This window comes from Pongo pygmaeus, chromosome 15 (genome assembly GCF_028885625.2).
Source record: "Pongo pygmaeus isolate AG05252 chromosome 15, NHGRI_mPonPyg2-v2.0_pri, whole genome shotgun sequence".
In the NCBI taxonomy this organism is placed as follows: Eukaryota; Metazoa; Chordata; class Mammalia; order Primates; family Hominidae; genus Pongo; species Pongo pygmaeus.
Genome location: NC_072388.2, coordinates 98,729,936 through 98,744,549, shown reverse-complemented (window position 1 = coordinate 98,744,549; position 14,614 = coordinate 98,729,936). Strand labels below are relative to the sequence as shown.

Sequence of the window (14,614 nt, the reverse complement as noted above, 5' to 3'; positions counted from 1 at the left end):
CTTGGGCAATAGAGCAAAACCCCATCTCTACAAAAAATGCAAAAATTAGCCAGGCGTGGTGGCACATGCCTATAATCCCAACTTCTCAGGAGGCTGAGGTGGGAGGATTGCTTGAGCCTGGGAGGTGGAGGCTGCAGTGAGCTGAGACTGTACCACTGCATTCCAGCCTGGGTGACAAAATGACACCCTGTCTCAAAAAAAAAAAAAAAAACCAAAAACACCATATATTAAGCATGTACCCCTTCCTTCCGTCCTTCCTTCTTTTTTCTCTCTCTCTCTTTCTTCCTTCCTTCCTTCCTTTCTTTCTCTCTCTCTCTTTCTTTCCACACTAGATTCTAAGTGCTATTTATGTATTAACTGATTCAGTCCTTAAAACCACCCTAGGGGGCAAGTACTATGATCATCTTCATTTTGCAGATGAGGTAGCTGAAGATAAGGAAAGGTGAAGTAACTGGCTCAAGGTCACCCGGCCAGTAAGTGAGCCAGCGTTCAAACCAAGCTGTCTCAGCCTGCCCTTGGGCCTCCTTAGTCCTCAGCTTTCTCCTCTGTACAATGGGACAACAAGGTGGTCACGAGGCTCCATAAGCACCCGTGGGGACAGAGCCTGACTCGCAGGAGGGTTGTGATGTAGGTTTCCCTCCCCCATCAAACCTATTTGGGATGTGATTCATCCCCCTCCCACACCAGGGTCTCAGTGGGTGGCACTGCTGCCCTAGAGCATGGGGGCAGGGCAGCAAGGCTCCAAGGCCACAAGAGCCCCACCTCCTCCTCTCCCCATTAGGAGGCCCTTGGGCAGCCACTGTTCTCTCGGGTCTTAGTTTCTCAACCTTTGCAAGCTCCCTGCAGTCCTGGCTGGGGTGGGGTGGGGCAGGGCTCCAGGCCCCCATCAGCTGTTGCAGTGACAAGCTGTGGCTTCCCCAGGAGTGGCCCTGAGTGTCCAGGAAATTGTTCATATTCTGCCCTCCTCCCCATCAGAACTGCTGTCAGGCCCAGAGCCTATGGTTCTCAGGAGGGAGAGGAAGACCACCGGACCCGCACTTAAGCAAGCCTCCAGTCTTTAATGCCATGAGTTGTGTGTCTATCACAGAGGTCCTGAGGCCTGCAGCAAAGGCTCACCATACATCTCAGGAGAAAAGGGGGTGGCTGCGGGTGTCCGGCCCACACCTGGGGGCCCCTGTCAGAGCAGCGAGGCACATGTGCAGGAACGGGCGCACACATACACTTCCCTTTACCAAGGAGCCAGTCCCAAGGAGCCAGTGGCAGCAGCCAGGGGCTCGAGGGCACTAGGTCACTTACCCGCTCATGAAATCCCCAAAAATGTAGAGGCCGTTCAGGTTGGGGTACTCGCAGCCCCGGTACACGTAGCCCCCTGTGACCGACTTGCCAATCGTGTGCGGGTAGGCGAAAATTGGCAGCAAGTCATCTGCGGGGTGCGAGGGCGAGAAGCTTCGGTGAGCCGGCGGCAGGCAGGTTCATCAGCCAGGAGAATTCCGGAGGGATTCCGCGGGGGCGGGGCGGCCACGGAGGGAGGGGCGTGCCCACAGCAGGGCTGGCGTGGTGGAAAGCGTGTCTGCAGGGGTGCCAGGTGGGGATGGGGCGAGGAGGAACTCAAGAGCGCTGCTGGGAGGCCTCCAAGACGCAGGGAGGCTCCGGGTGGAGGCGAGGGCAGTCACCGAGGGAGGCTTTGGCTCACAGCCCGTGGAGTTGGGGTGGGGGCAGATCCAGGGTCAGGGGGTGCCTGGGGTGCGGGTGGTCCCCGAGTGAGGTCCTGCCGCACAGCCCACAGAGTGGGGCCGGGGACAGACCCAGGGTCAGGGATCTCTGGGACGCGGTCTCCGAGGGAGGCCCTGCGGCACAGCAGGTGGGGTAGGGTGCGGGCGGATTCGAGGCCGGGGTCCCCGGGGCGCGGGCACTCACTGAGGGAGGAGTTGGCGCACAGGCTGCGGTCGTAGCACTCGAAACCTTCGCGCGCGCGCCAGCCATAGTTGCCGCCGCGCTCCACCAGGTCCACCTCCTCGAACTTGTTCTGGCCCACGTCGCCGCAGAAGAGGCGCCCGCGGCCAGCGCCCGAGGTGGGGTCGCCACGGTCGAAGGAGCAGCGCCACATGTTGCGCACGCCCAGGGCGTAGACCTCGGGCTGCGCCGCGGGGTCGCCCACGAACGGGTTGTCGGGCGGAATGCCGTAGGGCAGGCCGCGCTCCTTACGGTCCACGTCGATGCGCAGCACCTTGCCGAGCAGCGCCGACCTGCGGGCGGGGTGGGAGAGGGCGCGGCTCAGGGTCGCCCTGAGCCAGGGCGCACGGGCTCCGCGGGGCAGGTGCCGGGGCGCCGGCTGACCGCTGAGCCGGGTGCAGGGTGAGCCTAGGCTGTGGGGCCAGAGACCCTGGCATGCTGTCCGCCTTAACTACTTATAGCCAGGTAACCATTCATTCACTCAACATGCATCCCCCACCTTCCTGTGCGCCAGGCCTGTCCCATGCGTTGGACACAACACATCATCTAGTTCGTCTTGTCCTCACAACAGTCGTTTAGGTAGGTGTGTCCTAGTATGATCCCCACTTTACAGAAGTGGCAGCGGAGCTCAGAAAGGTCGAATAACGTTTCCCAGTTGCCGCACCTCTGGGATCCAGCCCAGACAGCCCGGGCCCAGAAACTCAAGCTCTTTACCACACACTCTGTGGAATCTTGGTGTCCTTAACTGTAAGTAATAGTAGAGTGGTCCCGCTCAGACCACTCAGTCCTCCTGGACTGTGGTATAGGGTGAAAATTCCACTAGAAAAAATGACTTGTATTTACAGTTTTCTTCCAGTACTCGGCACTGTGACCAGCACATAGTAGGTGACCATTAAGTGTTTGCAGAGTCAGTGAATGAAGGATTGCAATCAAAGCCAAATGCACCAGCGTGCGGGTTGGTGGGGGGAGGGGGAGAGAGCAGAGGGGTGCAGCCCTAAGCTCCAAGCAGCTAAGGAGGATAGCTCATGACAAAAGTGACACGTGATGGGAAAAATCTGTAATGTGCTTAAAGACAGTGCAGAGAACATACCCTTCTCATCGGTGATTTTTGATGCACCGACTTAGTGCATCAGTTTCCCTTGCTGTTAGCATTTTGGTGTCCTCCCTCTGGGTTGCTTTTCAAGGCAGGGTTTGTGAAGCTGTATTCCAACATCCTCACATAGCATTAGCACCCACATGTTTCTCTTATCAGTAGGGACAGCAAACAAGTACCCTCTTTCACGGTGGTGAAATGCTCCCACCCGATATATGCCTTGTGATCAAGCCCCTGTTGCTGGCCTTCTACTTTCCCCCCGTAAATTCCTCTCATACACTTCAGCCTGCTGAACACCATCCAGATCACACCCCTGAACCCACGCATCACAAGCCAGGATTCGATATCTAAGTGGGCACAACTTGTAGCAGCAAAATAATGTTTTTAAGTTCTGTCCAATTATCCACTAATCCTTAATTTCTGTTTTCTCAACTTCATCTCTAAACACATCCCAAACGTGAGAAAGCTGGGATGATGCTTACACTGTCACATATGAAAGGACAACTCACAAATTGTGAGCACTTTAATTACTGTAATCAACATCATACTCGCTATTTTTACTTCCTGGGCTGAGGAAGGTTTTATCATTTTGGCTAAGGGAATGGGGGAGGCTGACTTCAGACTCGTGGACATCCTGTTTACACTCCCAAGACTGTGTGTGTGTATGTGTGTGAATGTATGTATGTATGTAGATGTGTGTATGTGTGTGTGTATGTATGTGTGTATATGTGTGTGTACATGTAGATGTATGTGGACGTGTGTGGATGTGTGTGTGTATATGTGTGTGTATTGTGTGTATGTGGTATGTGTGTATGTGAATGTGTGTGTGTTTGTGTGTGGGCGCATATGTATGTGTGTATATGTGTGTGTGCTGTGTATATGTAGCATGTGTGTATGTGTGTGTGTGTGTATGTGTGTATGTATGTGTGTACGTGTGTGTATGCATATTTGTGTATGTGTGTGTGTGTAATGGAATGAGATCTTGAGCTCATTTGCTCAAGCCAGAAAGTGGGTAAAAGAGCAAGACTACACATTAACATCTGGGTCTTCCTGAGGGACCCTGGGACAGGAGCCCCACGTGCTGTTGCCACCCTGCTCCAGCCAGCTCACACTTTCCATTCGGCCTGGGGAGCATCCCTTCCCTTCTTCCAGCAGGGCTCTGGCAGGGCCAGACTGACCTTAGAGAAAATCCCATCTGCCCTGAGGCTCGCTAATGTCACTTCTCAGGCGCCTGTGCCCAGAGGGTCCTGTGCCAGGCCCTGGGCAGCCACGATTGCCTTTACTCCTTGTGACAAGCCGCCTGCAGAGTGGACTTTTACCCCCTCTAACTGATGAGGGCAAGTGACTTGCCTAGGCTGCCCAGCTAGCTGCAGGCTGAGCTGGGACCCAGAGCCTTTTCTCCTGCCCTACAATGCCTGGCCGAGGAAGGAACTCGCCCTCTGGAAGAGTATGAGAAGCCCAGGGCTATGTAGACCAACCCACCAGCCAACCAAAAGCTGAACATACTTGTTTTGGGCATTTCCAAATGTCCCAAAGGGGTCTCCGGCCATCCCGCCATCTCCGGTGAAGATGTAGAGGTACCCGTCATCCCCGAAAAGCAGCTGGCCCCCGTTGTGGTTTGAGGCTGGTTCTTTGACCTCCAGGATTATCCTAAAGGAAGATAAGGGCCCCTAAAACTCAGCCTTCCACGCATGAGCCAAAAACACAAAACAAGATCACAGTCTCTCTTGGATGTCATTTCACAATGGAAAAAACTTTTCTTTTCTTTTTTTTTTTTTGGAGACAGAGTCTTGCTCTGTCACCCAGGCTGGAGTGCAGTGGCGCGATCTCAGCTCACTGCAACCTCTGCCTCCCAGGTTCAAGCGATTCTTCAGCCTCAGCCTCCTGAGTAGCTGGGATCACAGGTGCCCGCCACCACGCCTGGCTAATTTTTGTATTTTTAGCAGAGATGGGGTTTCACCATGTTGGCCAGGTTGGTCTCAACCTCCTGACCTCAAGTGATCTGCCCACCTTGGCCTCCCAAAGTGCTGGGATTACAGGCATGAGCCACCGTGCCCAGCCTGGAAAAGACTTTTCATATCCTTTATATTAAGTGATTTTCCACAAGGTGCTAGTAGGTAGAATGAGCAAAGTTAATGCACTCTATTGTGCCAACGAGGACCTAGAGGCTCAGAGACGTTGAGCAACTTGTCTAACGTCACACAGCCCATAGGTAGCAGAGCTGGGATTAGAACTTAAGTCTTCTCGTTCTGGCCTAGTGTTTTGTTTTGTTTTTGTTTTATTTGTTTCTGCTCTCCATTGCTAGCACCTGCCCTGTTATGATTATGGGAAATTGTCGACCTAGTCACTGACACAGCTGGTTTCTTCCTCATCATAGCTTCCCACATACTAGGTACTTATGTTGAGCACATCTTATGTACTCTCTCATTTGCAGCTTCTAACAGTGGGCAGGATGGTGTGCGGTGCACTCAGCACCACACTCACTCTACTCAGGAACCTCCCTTACTGCCATTGCGAGAAACCTACCACCATACTTCCCAGCCAGCTGGCTTCCAGTTTGGGTTGGTGGGTGGAAGGGAGAGGCCAAGTTTCTTTGGCTTCTAGCCCTGCCTCCAGAAGTGGTGGCTGCAGAGACAGCAGCGTTGGCTGGTGAACGTGGACTCCCGGGTTTCTACCCAGCCATCTTGGTACTAAGAGCAGCAAAGTGCACAGCACAAAGGACTTTTTCCCTTTGTTCCTCCAACCCAAGAGTGGTAGCAGCTTCTTACAGTTACCAGTCTTTAAGTAACTTAACCTTCCTCCTCTCCTTCTCCAGCCCTCCCAATGCCTTAGTTATCCCTGTGTTCAGTTTCCTCTGACTGAAATACTTAGGGTGGTTTAGGTTTTCCAGGATTGGTCACTGATTTCTCAATCCCTTCTTTTTCTTTCTTTCTTTTTTTCTTTTTTGAGACTCTACCACCCAGGCCGGAGTGCGGTGATGTGGTCATAGCTCACTGTACCCTCGAACTCCTGGGATCAGGGGATCTTCCTGCCCCAGTCTCCTGAGTAGCTGAGACTACAGGTGCATGCCACCATGCCCGGCTAATTTTTTAATTTTTTGTAGAGATGAGGGCTCTCAGTGTGTTGCCTAGGCTGGTCTCGAACTCCTGTCCTTAAGCGATCCACCTGGCATTGGGATCTCAGCTCTGGGAAGAGAGACTGACAGTGGACTCAGGCAAGGATAACCACTCATTCCTGGCCTGCCCTGAGCCTGCTGTGCCTGCCTCTCCCCAAGAGTGAGTCAAGTTCTAGGCTTGACTTTGTGAGGTCACCAGAGGATCTTTGCTGAGCCCCTACTCTGAAATATGTTCATCTGTATATTTTGTGTTCCACCTCAAGTCTTTATCAGGAATCCATTTTTAAAAGTCACCACTGAAGACACATCCATTCTGTCCCTCCATCTCCCCTCTGTCAGATCCATGTGATAAACTTGGTCTGTCTTGGAGAACTGGCTGTACAGGCTCCCATAAGATCTGAGAATTATGTTTCCTCCTTTCGCTCTGGCTGCTAGGAAGCTCATAGTCAAAACTAATGCTGTGAATCATAAAGATTCACATTAGCCTTCATAGCTAACATATTTGATTTCTCCTCCTTTTTATACATTCAGTGTCAAGATTTTACAGTTTTATCAAACACACAATGTGCTGTTCTTTGCTAATTTGCCCTCACACCCAGTCCTGGCCCTCCCCCTACCTCCTCTCTACTGCAGGGGGTCAGCTCCTATGAACGACATTTCCCAGGCTTCTTAGCTAGCTGGCCTCCAGCGAGGTTCAGCCAGTGGACGGCACTGGCAGGAGCCTAGAGAGGGAGGAGCGCTGGGATTTTTCCCCTTCTCTGCTTTAAGCAGCTTCTTGGCAGCAGCTGCTCCTTCTGCCTGGCTCCACCTCCTCCTGCCCAGACCAATTATGGTTCCAGCTTCCACTGGGTGTCCCCAGCTCCAGGGCCCCAGTAACCCCATCTTCTCACTTTGTCCTCCCGGCCCAAGGGGTAGAGGCAGCTTCCTCCAGTTTTTAACCTCAGAGTCGCTGCCTTCCCCAGGTTGCCTTCTTTTTTTTTTTTTGAGACAGAGTCTTGCTCTGTCATCCAGGCTGCAGTGCAGTGGCAGGATCTTGGTTCACTGCAACCTCTGCCTCCTGGGTTCAAGAAATTCTCCTGCCTCAGCCTCCTGTGTAGCTGGGATTACAGATAACCACTACCACACCCAGCTAGTTTTTGTGTTTTTAGTAGAGACAGGGTTTCGCCATGTTGGCCAGGCTGGTCTCGAACTCCTGACCTCAAGTGATTCACCTGCCTCAGCCTCTCACAGTGCTGAGATTACAGGCATGAGCCACCGTGTCTGAGCCCTTTTATCATTTCTAACACATGAGTAACTGACTCCCAGGATCAAATTCTACCTATTGAGTTACCTGATACAGGATTTATTTCCTATTAGACTCAGACTGATACATGTACCCCACGTGCAAGGTCAGGTCAGACCCATTTTGAAAACAGTTGGGGCATAAATCATCCACAGAGTGCAGGCTCTGCAGGCGTTGTTGAGAGGAGCAGAAGCCCAGAGTCAGGAACAGATGAACTTCAGGGCAGGAAGGAGAGCAAGTTCCCTGAGGCAGCGGATTCAGGTGGGAAAAAGGAGCCAGTGGGGCTCAAGACTGGCACCTTCGGCAGAGGCAGGCAGATTGCCTGAGCTCAGGAGTTCAAGACCAGCCTGCGCAACACAGTGAAACCCCATCTCCACTGAAATACAAAAAATTAGCCAGGTGTGGTGGCGTGTGCCTGTAGTCCCAGTTACTCGGGAGGCTGAGACAGGAGAATTGCTTGAACCCGGGAGGCGGAGGTTGCGGTGAGCTGCGATCGCGCCACTGCACTCCAGCCTCGGCGACAGAGTGAGACTCCATCTCAAAAAAAAAAAAAAAGATGGCACCTTCAGGCCAGAGCGAGGCAGGCTGGGACAGAGGGTGGACTTTGGAGACAACAGATCAGGGTTCCAGCTCTGACGCTCCCTCCCCGTGTGACCCAACACTTCACCTTTCTAAGCCTCCACTTTCTTATCTGTAAAATGGGAAAAATAATACTAGCCTCAGTGGGTTTGAGGAGAATCAAACGAAATGAAGCATCTAAAGTGCCTGAAACAAGAGGTGGTGGAGAAATGTCAGGCCTCGCAGGCCAGATGGAGGGGTTTGGATATGATCCCTGTGTGAGGTCTGTTCTGTAAAACTGTCCTTCCCCAGGCCCCAAAGCATGAAATTCAGCACCCCCACCAGGTGTGTTAAATATTCACAATATGTGGGAACAGGATACCAACTGGTCCAGTCACACCAGTGCATATGGGCGCCTGCCCCCACCCAGGCCCGGGTTCCCCAAGGAAGCCACCTCTCAGAGCTGTGGTCCACGGCGTTCTTATCATCCTCAGAGACTCTGAACTCGCTGATGCGGATCCACTCACTGCTGCGGATACCCACTGAGTAGTAGACGTAGAGCCTGCGGTTGTGCCGGAAGCTGGGGTGGAAGGCAATGCCCAGGAAGCCACGCTCGTCACCCTCCCAGGGCGAGGTGAGCACCACCCGGCTGATGTTCAGGAAAGGCTTCTCCAGCCTCGAGCGGTTGGGCAGGTAGGCCCACACCAGCCCCACCTGCTCGGCCACGAAGAAGCGGTGGGTGCCATCCCTGGCATGGACCATGGCCACAGGGTTGCGCAGCCCGTTGGCCACCTCCTCCAGGCACATCTGCAAGCAGCCCTTGGTATCGGCTACCACGTGGCCCAGGTTTGAGTTGAGGTTCTTGTTGACCAGCAGGTAAGGGAAGCAGTAGTCCGTGTCATCCAGGGACAGGTAGCGGCAGAACCTGGCACGGTTGCCCTCCAGCGCCCAGAGCTCCTGGTCAGTTGAGAGGTGACGGAACAGCCCCCGGCACTTATGCCACATGTCCAGGCAGTAGTCCTGGCAGAGCCCGGGCACCGTGCGCAGGGGCGTGAATGGGTCCTCGGCGTCATAGAGGTGGGCTGCATATGGCGAGCATTTCTGCAGAGACAGTAATGGCGCAGAGATGTTTTGTGGAGGTGCTTACCAGCTGTGTAGCCTTGGGCGGGTCCCCCATCTCTCAGAGCCTCAGTCTGCTGATCCATAAAATGGAGACAATGCCATCTGTCTGTTACCACGATAAGCCTCAGTGACAGTAGCAAACCTTAGGTCTTAATGTTTGTGTTGTTCTGTTAGAACACTATTACTACTCCTATTAATAGCAGCAGCAACAGCAGCAGCTACTCTGGAGCACCTGCCGTATGCCAGGAAGAGTCTGAGGCACTGTCCCCCACCCTCTCTGTGTTAACAGTGCGCCTCCGCCCCTACATCAGCACAGCTCACTGCTGCACTTAACTTGGGTTGGTGCCCAAGGCTCACCTCCGATCCTCCCTGACCACCCGCTCCGCACCCTCTCGTACCTTCTGGCCTCTATCTGTTGAAAAACAGTAAAACACCAAGTGCTCTCTGACTTGCTCTGCCCATGGACAGCTCCACCATCAGCTCCCGCCTCTCCCCACCTCTCCAGCCTCCTGTCTACCTTCCATCTCCTGATACGCTGATATGGCTTGGATCTGTGTCCCCACCCAAATCTCGTGTAGAATTGTAACCCCCAGTGTTGGAAGACGAGGCTGGTAGAAGGTGACTGGATCACAGGGGCGGAGTTCTCACGCATGGTTTAGTTTAGCACCATCTCCCCTTGGTAGTGTAGAGTGAGTGAGTTCTTATGAGATTCGGTTGTTTTAAAGTGTGCCCCCACACTGTCTCTCTCTTGCTCCTGCTGTCGTCATGGGACATGCCGCCTCCCCTTTACTTTCCACCATGATTGTAAGTTTCCTGAAAACACCCCAGAAACAGAGGCCACTATCCTTCCTATACATCCTGCAGAACTGGGAGCCAATTAAAACTCTTTTCTTTATAAATTACCCAGTTTTGTTTTGTTTTGTTTTTTGCTTGTCCGTTCGTTTTTTTTTTTTTTTTTTTTGAGACAGGGTCTCTCTCTCTCTGTCACCAAGGCTGGAATACAGTGGCACCATCTCAGCTCACTGCAACGTCTGCCTCCTGGGCTCAAGAGATGCTCCTGCCTCAGCCTCCTGAATAGCTGGGACTACGGGCGACAGCCACCACGCCTAGCTAATTTTTGTATTTTTTGTAGAGATGGGGTTTTGCCATGTTGCCCAGGCTGCTCTCGAACTCCTGAGCTCAAGCCATCTTCCCGCTTCGGCCTCCCATAGTGCTGAGATTACAGGCGTGAGCGACTGCACCCAACCCGGTATTTCTTTATAGCGATGAGAGAAGAGACTAATACATACTCCCTGCCATTTCACACCTCTGAGCCTCAGCACAGGCTGTTCCCTTTGCAGGCATGCGCTTCCCCTGCTCTTCTCTGGCAGCAGAATTCTCTTTATTCTTAAATCATGGCCATGGGAGAAGGCGTGCTAACTAATCACAGCAGCTCCTGGGGTTTGGGGCAAATTGTGGGCCAGGCACCAGGCCAGTGCACTCGTGAATCTGCATTTCCTCCTCAAGGCAACCATGGGAGGGAGGCCTGTTCTTATTACCACTGCACAGACGTGGAAGCAGACAGCAGAAGGGAGCCACTAGCCCAAGGTATCATGTCACAGGCCGATGGGCTGGGGTTTGAGCCATGTCTGCTCAGCTCTACCGGCCAGCTCCCAACTACCCATCCCCAAACGCCAGTTAAGTGTCCCCACACCACAGCACCCTCCCTGCACCCTATCCCTACCCAAAGCAGAGGCCACAGCTCCAGGCTGTCTGAGGGCCTCCCTGTTAGAGCCGCCGGCCTGTGGCGTGGTCATTCTTTCTATCTGTGGCTGACACCCTCCCCCACCTGTGAGTCCACCAGGCCAAGGCTGGGTCTGAGTCAGCTCTGGGCCCCCAGAGGCTTCGGGGGATGCTCCTTCTGCAGTGGGGAGGCGCTGACAGCCACGCACTCCCTCCCCTCACAGGGAGGACCAGGCTGGGTTCCAGCAGGAGGCCTCTGGGACGTTTGGGGAAGGATTGGGGATGGGGGATGGCACGCTGCCTCCCAGGGTGTTCTCAAGCCCCAGGCCAGGGCCCACTCACTCCTGTGACACAACTGTGGCTTTTGGTCTTACCACAGTGTGTCCTCCTGGCCCCTCTACTGCCGTGAGGCTAGGTCTCACCTGACAGGCCAAGGGCCCCTTGGCAGAATGTCTTGGGGTCCTGGTCAGTTACTGTCCCAGGCACAGACCAGGGTGCCATGTCTTACATGCTCCCCTCTGCCAATGAGCAGGCCAGATGGCCAGGCCTCAGGCCGCCGTGTGTGCTGTCCCTCCCATGGTTCCCTGGGAACACCTGTGGGTCAGCCGGCAGCTGCACGTGGACCAGGGAGGGGCTGTGTGCACACATGCCTTCTTTCATCTTTGCAAGGTAGGGTCATTGTCACTATTTTATTTTATTTGTTTATTTATTTTTTGAGACAGGGACTCTCTCTGTCATCCAGGCTAGAGTGCAGAGGCACAATCCTAGCTCACTGTAGCCTTGACCTCCTGGGCTCAAACGATCCTCCCCACCTCAGCCTCCAGCGTAGCTGGAACCACAGACATGCTTTACCACACCCGGCTAATTTTCATTTTTATTTTTTGTAGAGACAGGGTCTTTCTATGTTTCCCAGGCTTGTCTTGAACTCCTGGGCTCAAGCAATCTTCCCACCTCAGCCCACCAAAGTTCTGGGATTACAGGCATGAGCCACCGCACACGGCTTGACTCCTATTTTATAGATGAGGAACTGAGACTTAAAGAAGGCCACATACCAAGAAGTAGCCAAACCAGGGCTCACACCCAAGCCTCATGATGCCTGGACTGGTGTTCTTTCCAGATTAGTCAGCAACATTTCATTCACCAAGAATTTACTGAGCAAAGATTGTACCAGGCACCATCTTGGTTCCAGAGACGCAGTGAGGGGCAGAACAGACATCTGGAAGGCAATGAGAGCCCTCTGTTCACCAAAGCCCAATCCAGAACTACAGAGGGAGCAAAAGTTCCCTCAGGGAGCCAGGCCGAAGACCTCGGCATCCACACGTCCCAGTCACACAGCAGATGCTTCCTTGTGGCCTATGTACTCCTACTTACACACAATGTAAATCTGGTGCCCAGACCAGGGTAGTCCAGAGCTAGGAAGTGACAAGAGGACACAGTGATTGCTGCTGGCAAGAGGATGATCCGCAGCTTGGCCTCAGTGTGTTTGGGGGCAGGTGGCAGGAAGCCCATAGGAAACTGGCCTAGTATCGCAGGCTCCAGCTGCCCGGGCCATTCAGTGCAGGGCGGAGAGCCCCCATCTTGCCCAGAGTTTGCCACCCCATGTCACTGATGCTCGTGACTCACGGCCCTGGGTCCTGAAGGTTTCTTATGTCCACCGTTCATTTTTTGAAAGACCAAGCCTTTGCACACAGTGTCCTGTCCATCGGATATTCGCTCCTCACCTACTTCCTCATCTGGCAAACTGCTATTCATGACTCAAGGCCGACTCAAAGGTCTCCTCTTGTCCTCCATGCTCCCAGGGCCCTGACTGTCCCATCCCTGGCCCTTATGGATGCTCCCAATGCACTCTGTCCATATCTCAGGCACGACACTCGCTCCATTGAATCTTGTAGCTTACAGGGTGAGTTCTCTACAGCAGTCACTGCTTCATCGCCAGGGGTGCTCCAGCCAGTCAGCTTGGCTAGGACTTCTTTATCTCTTTGCATGTCTATCCACTCCACGGACTGTGGGACACAGTGGGGCTTCAAGGAGGGAGGCAGTGTGGCGAAGCGGTTAGGAGAATGGCTTTGGAGCCAGAGCACACGTTCCCCATGGGGAATGCTCCTTAACCTCTTACTGCTCTTAACCGTGGGCAAGCTCCTTAACCTCTCTGTGCCTATGTCCTCATCTATAGAAGGGGAAAGGAATTCCAACCTCATAGAGTTGTTGGGAGGAATAAATGGAGAAGATGTGTGTGTTTGTTCAGTAAATAATGAGCTATCAACATGCAACCAACATTCAGGAAGCCTTCCCTGAGGTATGTGGCCTTGTTCCTACACTCCTTGAGGAATCTCTGGCACCTTCCTGTGTGTGTCAGTCTCCTGAAGTGACGAAGGGGACTTTTGAGACTGGGCCTGTGACTTGCCAACTGCTTTTGGGCCCAGCATCCAGCACAGGGCTGCCTCCTAACAGGCTCAGGAAGAGCCTGCTGAATATATGAGCCCATAAGGTACATTTCATGGAGATCTCCATCAGAAACCATGCTTTGATGATTTCAGCGGCTTAGAGAGGCAACCCCAGTCACAGGGGAGGTTAGTGATGTGGAAGTTCACACCAGATGCACTGGGGGTGCCACGTGCCATGGCTGTCCTCTCTCCTCCAGAGGACACAGGCACTTACTGGACAAGCAAAGCCTCAGGAAAGAGTCTCCCATCTCCCCAAAGCAGGTGTGAAGGCCTGAGTGTCTCCACACTGACAGAGACCTATAAATAAGGCACCTCTGCCACCTCCCCGTGTGGAAATCAGGAGGTGCCAAATGCAGACTCTGCCTTGGCTAGCAGACAGCACGGTCCTCCCACCGGCATGCTCCAGGAGGCCCCGTCAGTGAAACCATAACCCAACCTCAGCCGCCGTCTCTAAGCTCACTCCAGACATGAGGTCACTCTCAGAGACGCCTGGGCTGAAGTGTTAGCGGTCACTCCACTGCTGGTTGCTTAAGGCCAGGCTGTCCTGGGAAGGTTCCCAAGAAACCTGCCAGGGGACAGCATCAGGACTGACCCTTCCCTTCCTCCATCCATCTGCCCACCTCACTGCCCTGCTGAGCCTGGCACATAGCAAGTGCTCAATAGACAAATGTGGCATGGATGCAGGAACCCTGCCATGGGATGGGGGTGGGGAGACCAAAGGACCTGGTCCTGAGGAGCCCCCAGGCTGGTAAGGGAAGCAGACACTTGGCCAGACCATTCCCGTGCCCTTGAGGTGCACAGCATGGGAGTCCAGCAGAGCCCACCTAAAGGCGGCCAGCCCACCCTTTGTTGCATTCTCGAGCTCCCCAGGGCCCCCTCCTCATCCTCCCAGAGTCTACTGCTTCCCACCTAGATATGTGCTCACGTCAGCGAGTGTGGTCCATGTCCCCACCTCAACCACCGCTGGGATGTGTGACCACTGGGCAAGTCCCTGCCTACCTCTGAGTCTTCCTTGAATCGGGCTCCAAGCCTCACCTGGAACCTTCCCAGGGCTGGGCAGCCAGTGAGGGCCAAGGAAGCCCTCGAGAAATCCAACTGGAAACATTTACTAAGCCCCTAGTATGTGGCATTTAATCTGCATGGCAACCCAGGGGGGTGGTTAAGGTTTTATTTTATTTATTTTATATATGATATGATATGATATGACATGATATGATATTATATTATACATTTTTGAGACGGAGTCTTGCTCTGTTGCCCAGGCTGGGGTGCAATGGCTCAATCTTGGCTCACTGCAACCTCTGCCTCCCAGAGTCAAGTGCTTC

The 14,614-nt window shown here is 53.6% G+C and overlaps 1 protein-coding gene across 2 annotated transcripts in view; it reads right to left on the bottom strand.

Annotated features, from left to right (window-relative positions):
- HHIPL1 (HHIP like 1) overlaps positions 1 to 14,614 on the bottom strand; it is a 33,074-nt gene that overhangs the window by 16,802 nt on the left and 1,658 nt on the right. For both annotated transcript variants that reach the window (XM_054449046.2, XM_054449045.2), the window contains exons 2-5: positions 8,456 to 9,102; positions 4,553 to 4,696; positions 1,918 to 2,246; positions 1,297 to 1,423 (exon numbers count right to left, since the gene is read on the bottom strand). In XM_054449046.2, coding sequence (XP_054305021.1) covers positions 1,297 to 1,423; positions 1,918 to 2,246; positions 4,553 to 4,696; positions 8,456 to 9,102 — 1,247 coding nt within the window. The remainder of the gene's footprint in view (positions 1 to 1,296; positions 1,424 to 1,917; positions 2,247 to 4,552; positions 4,697 to 8,455; positions 9,103 to 14,614) is intronic.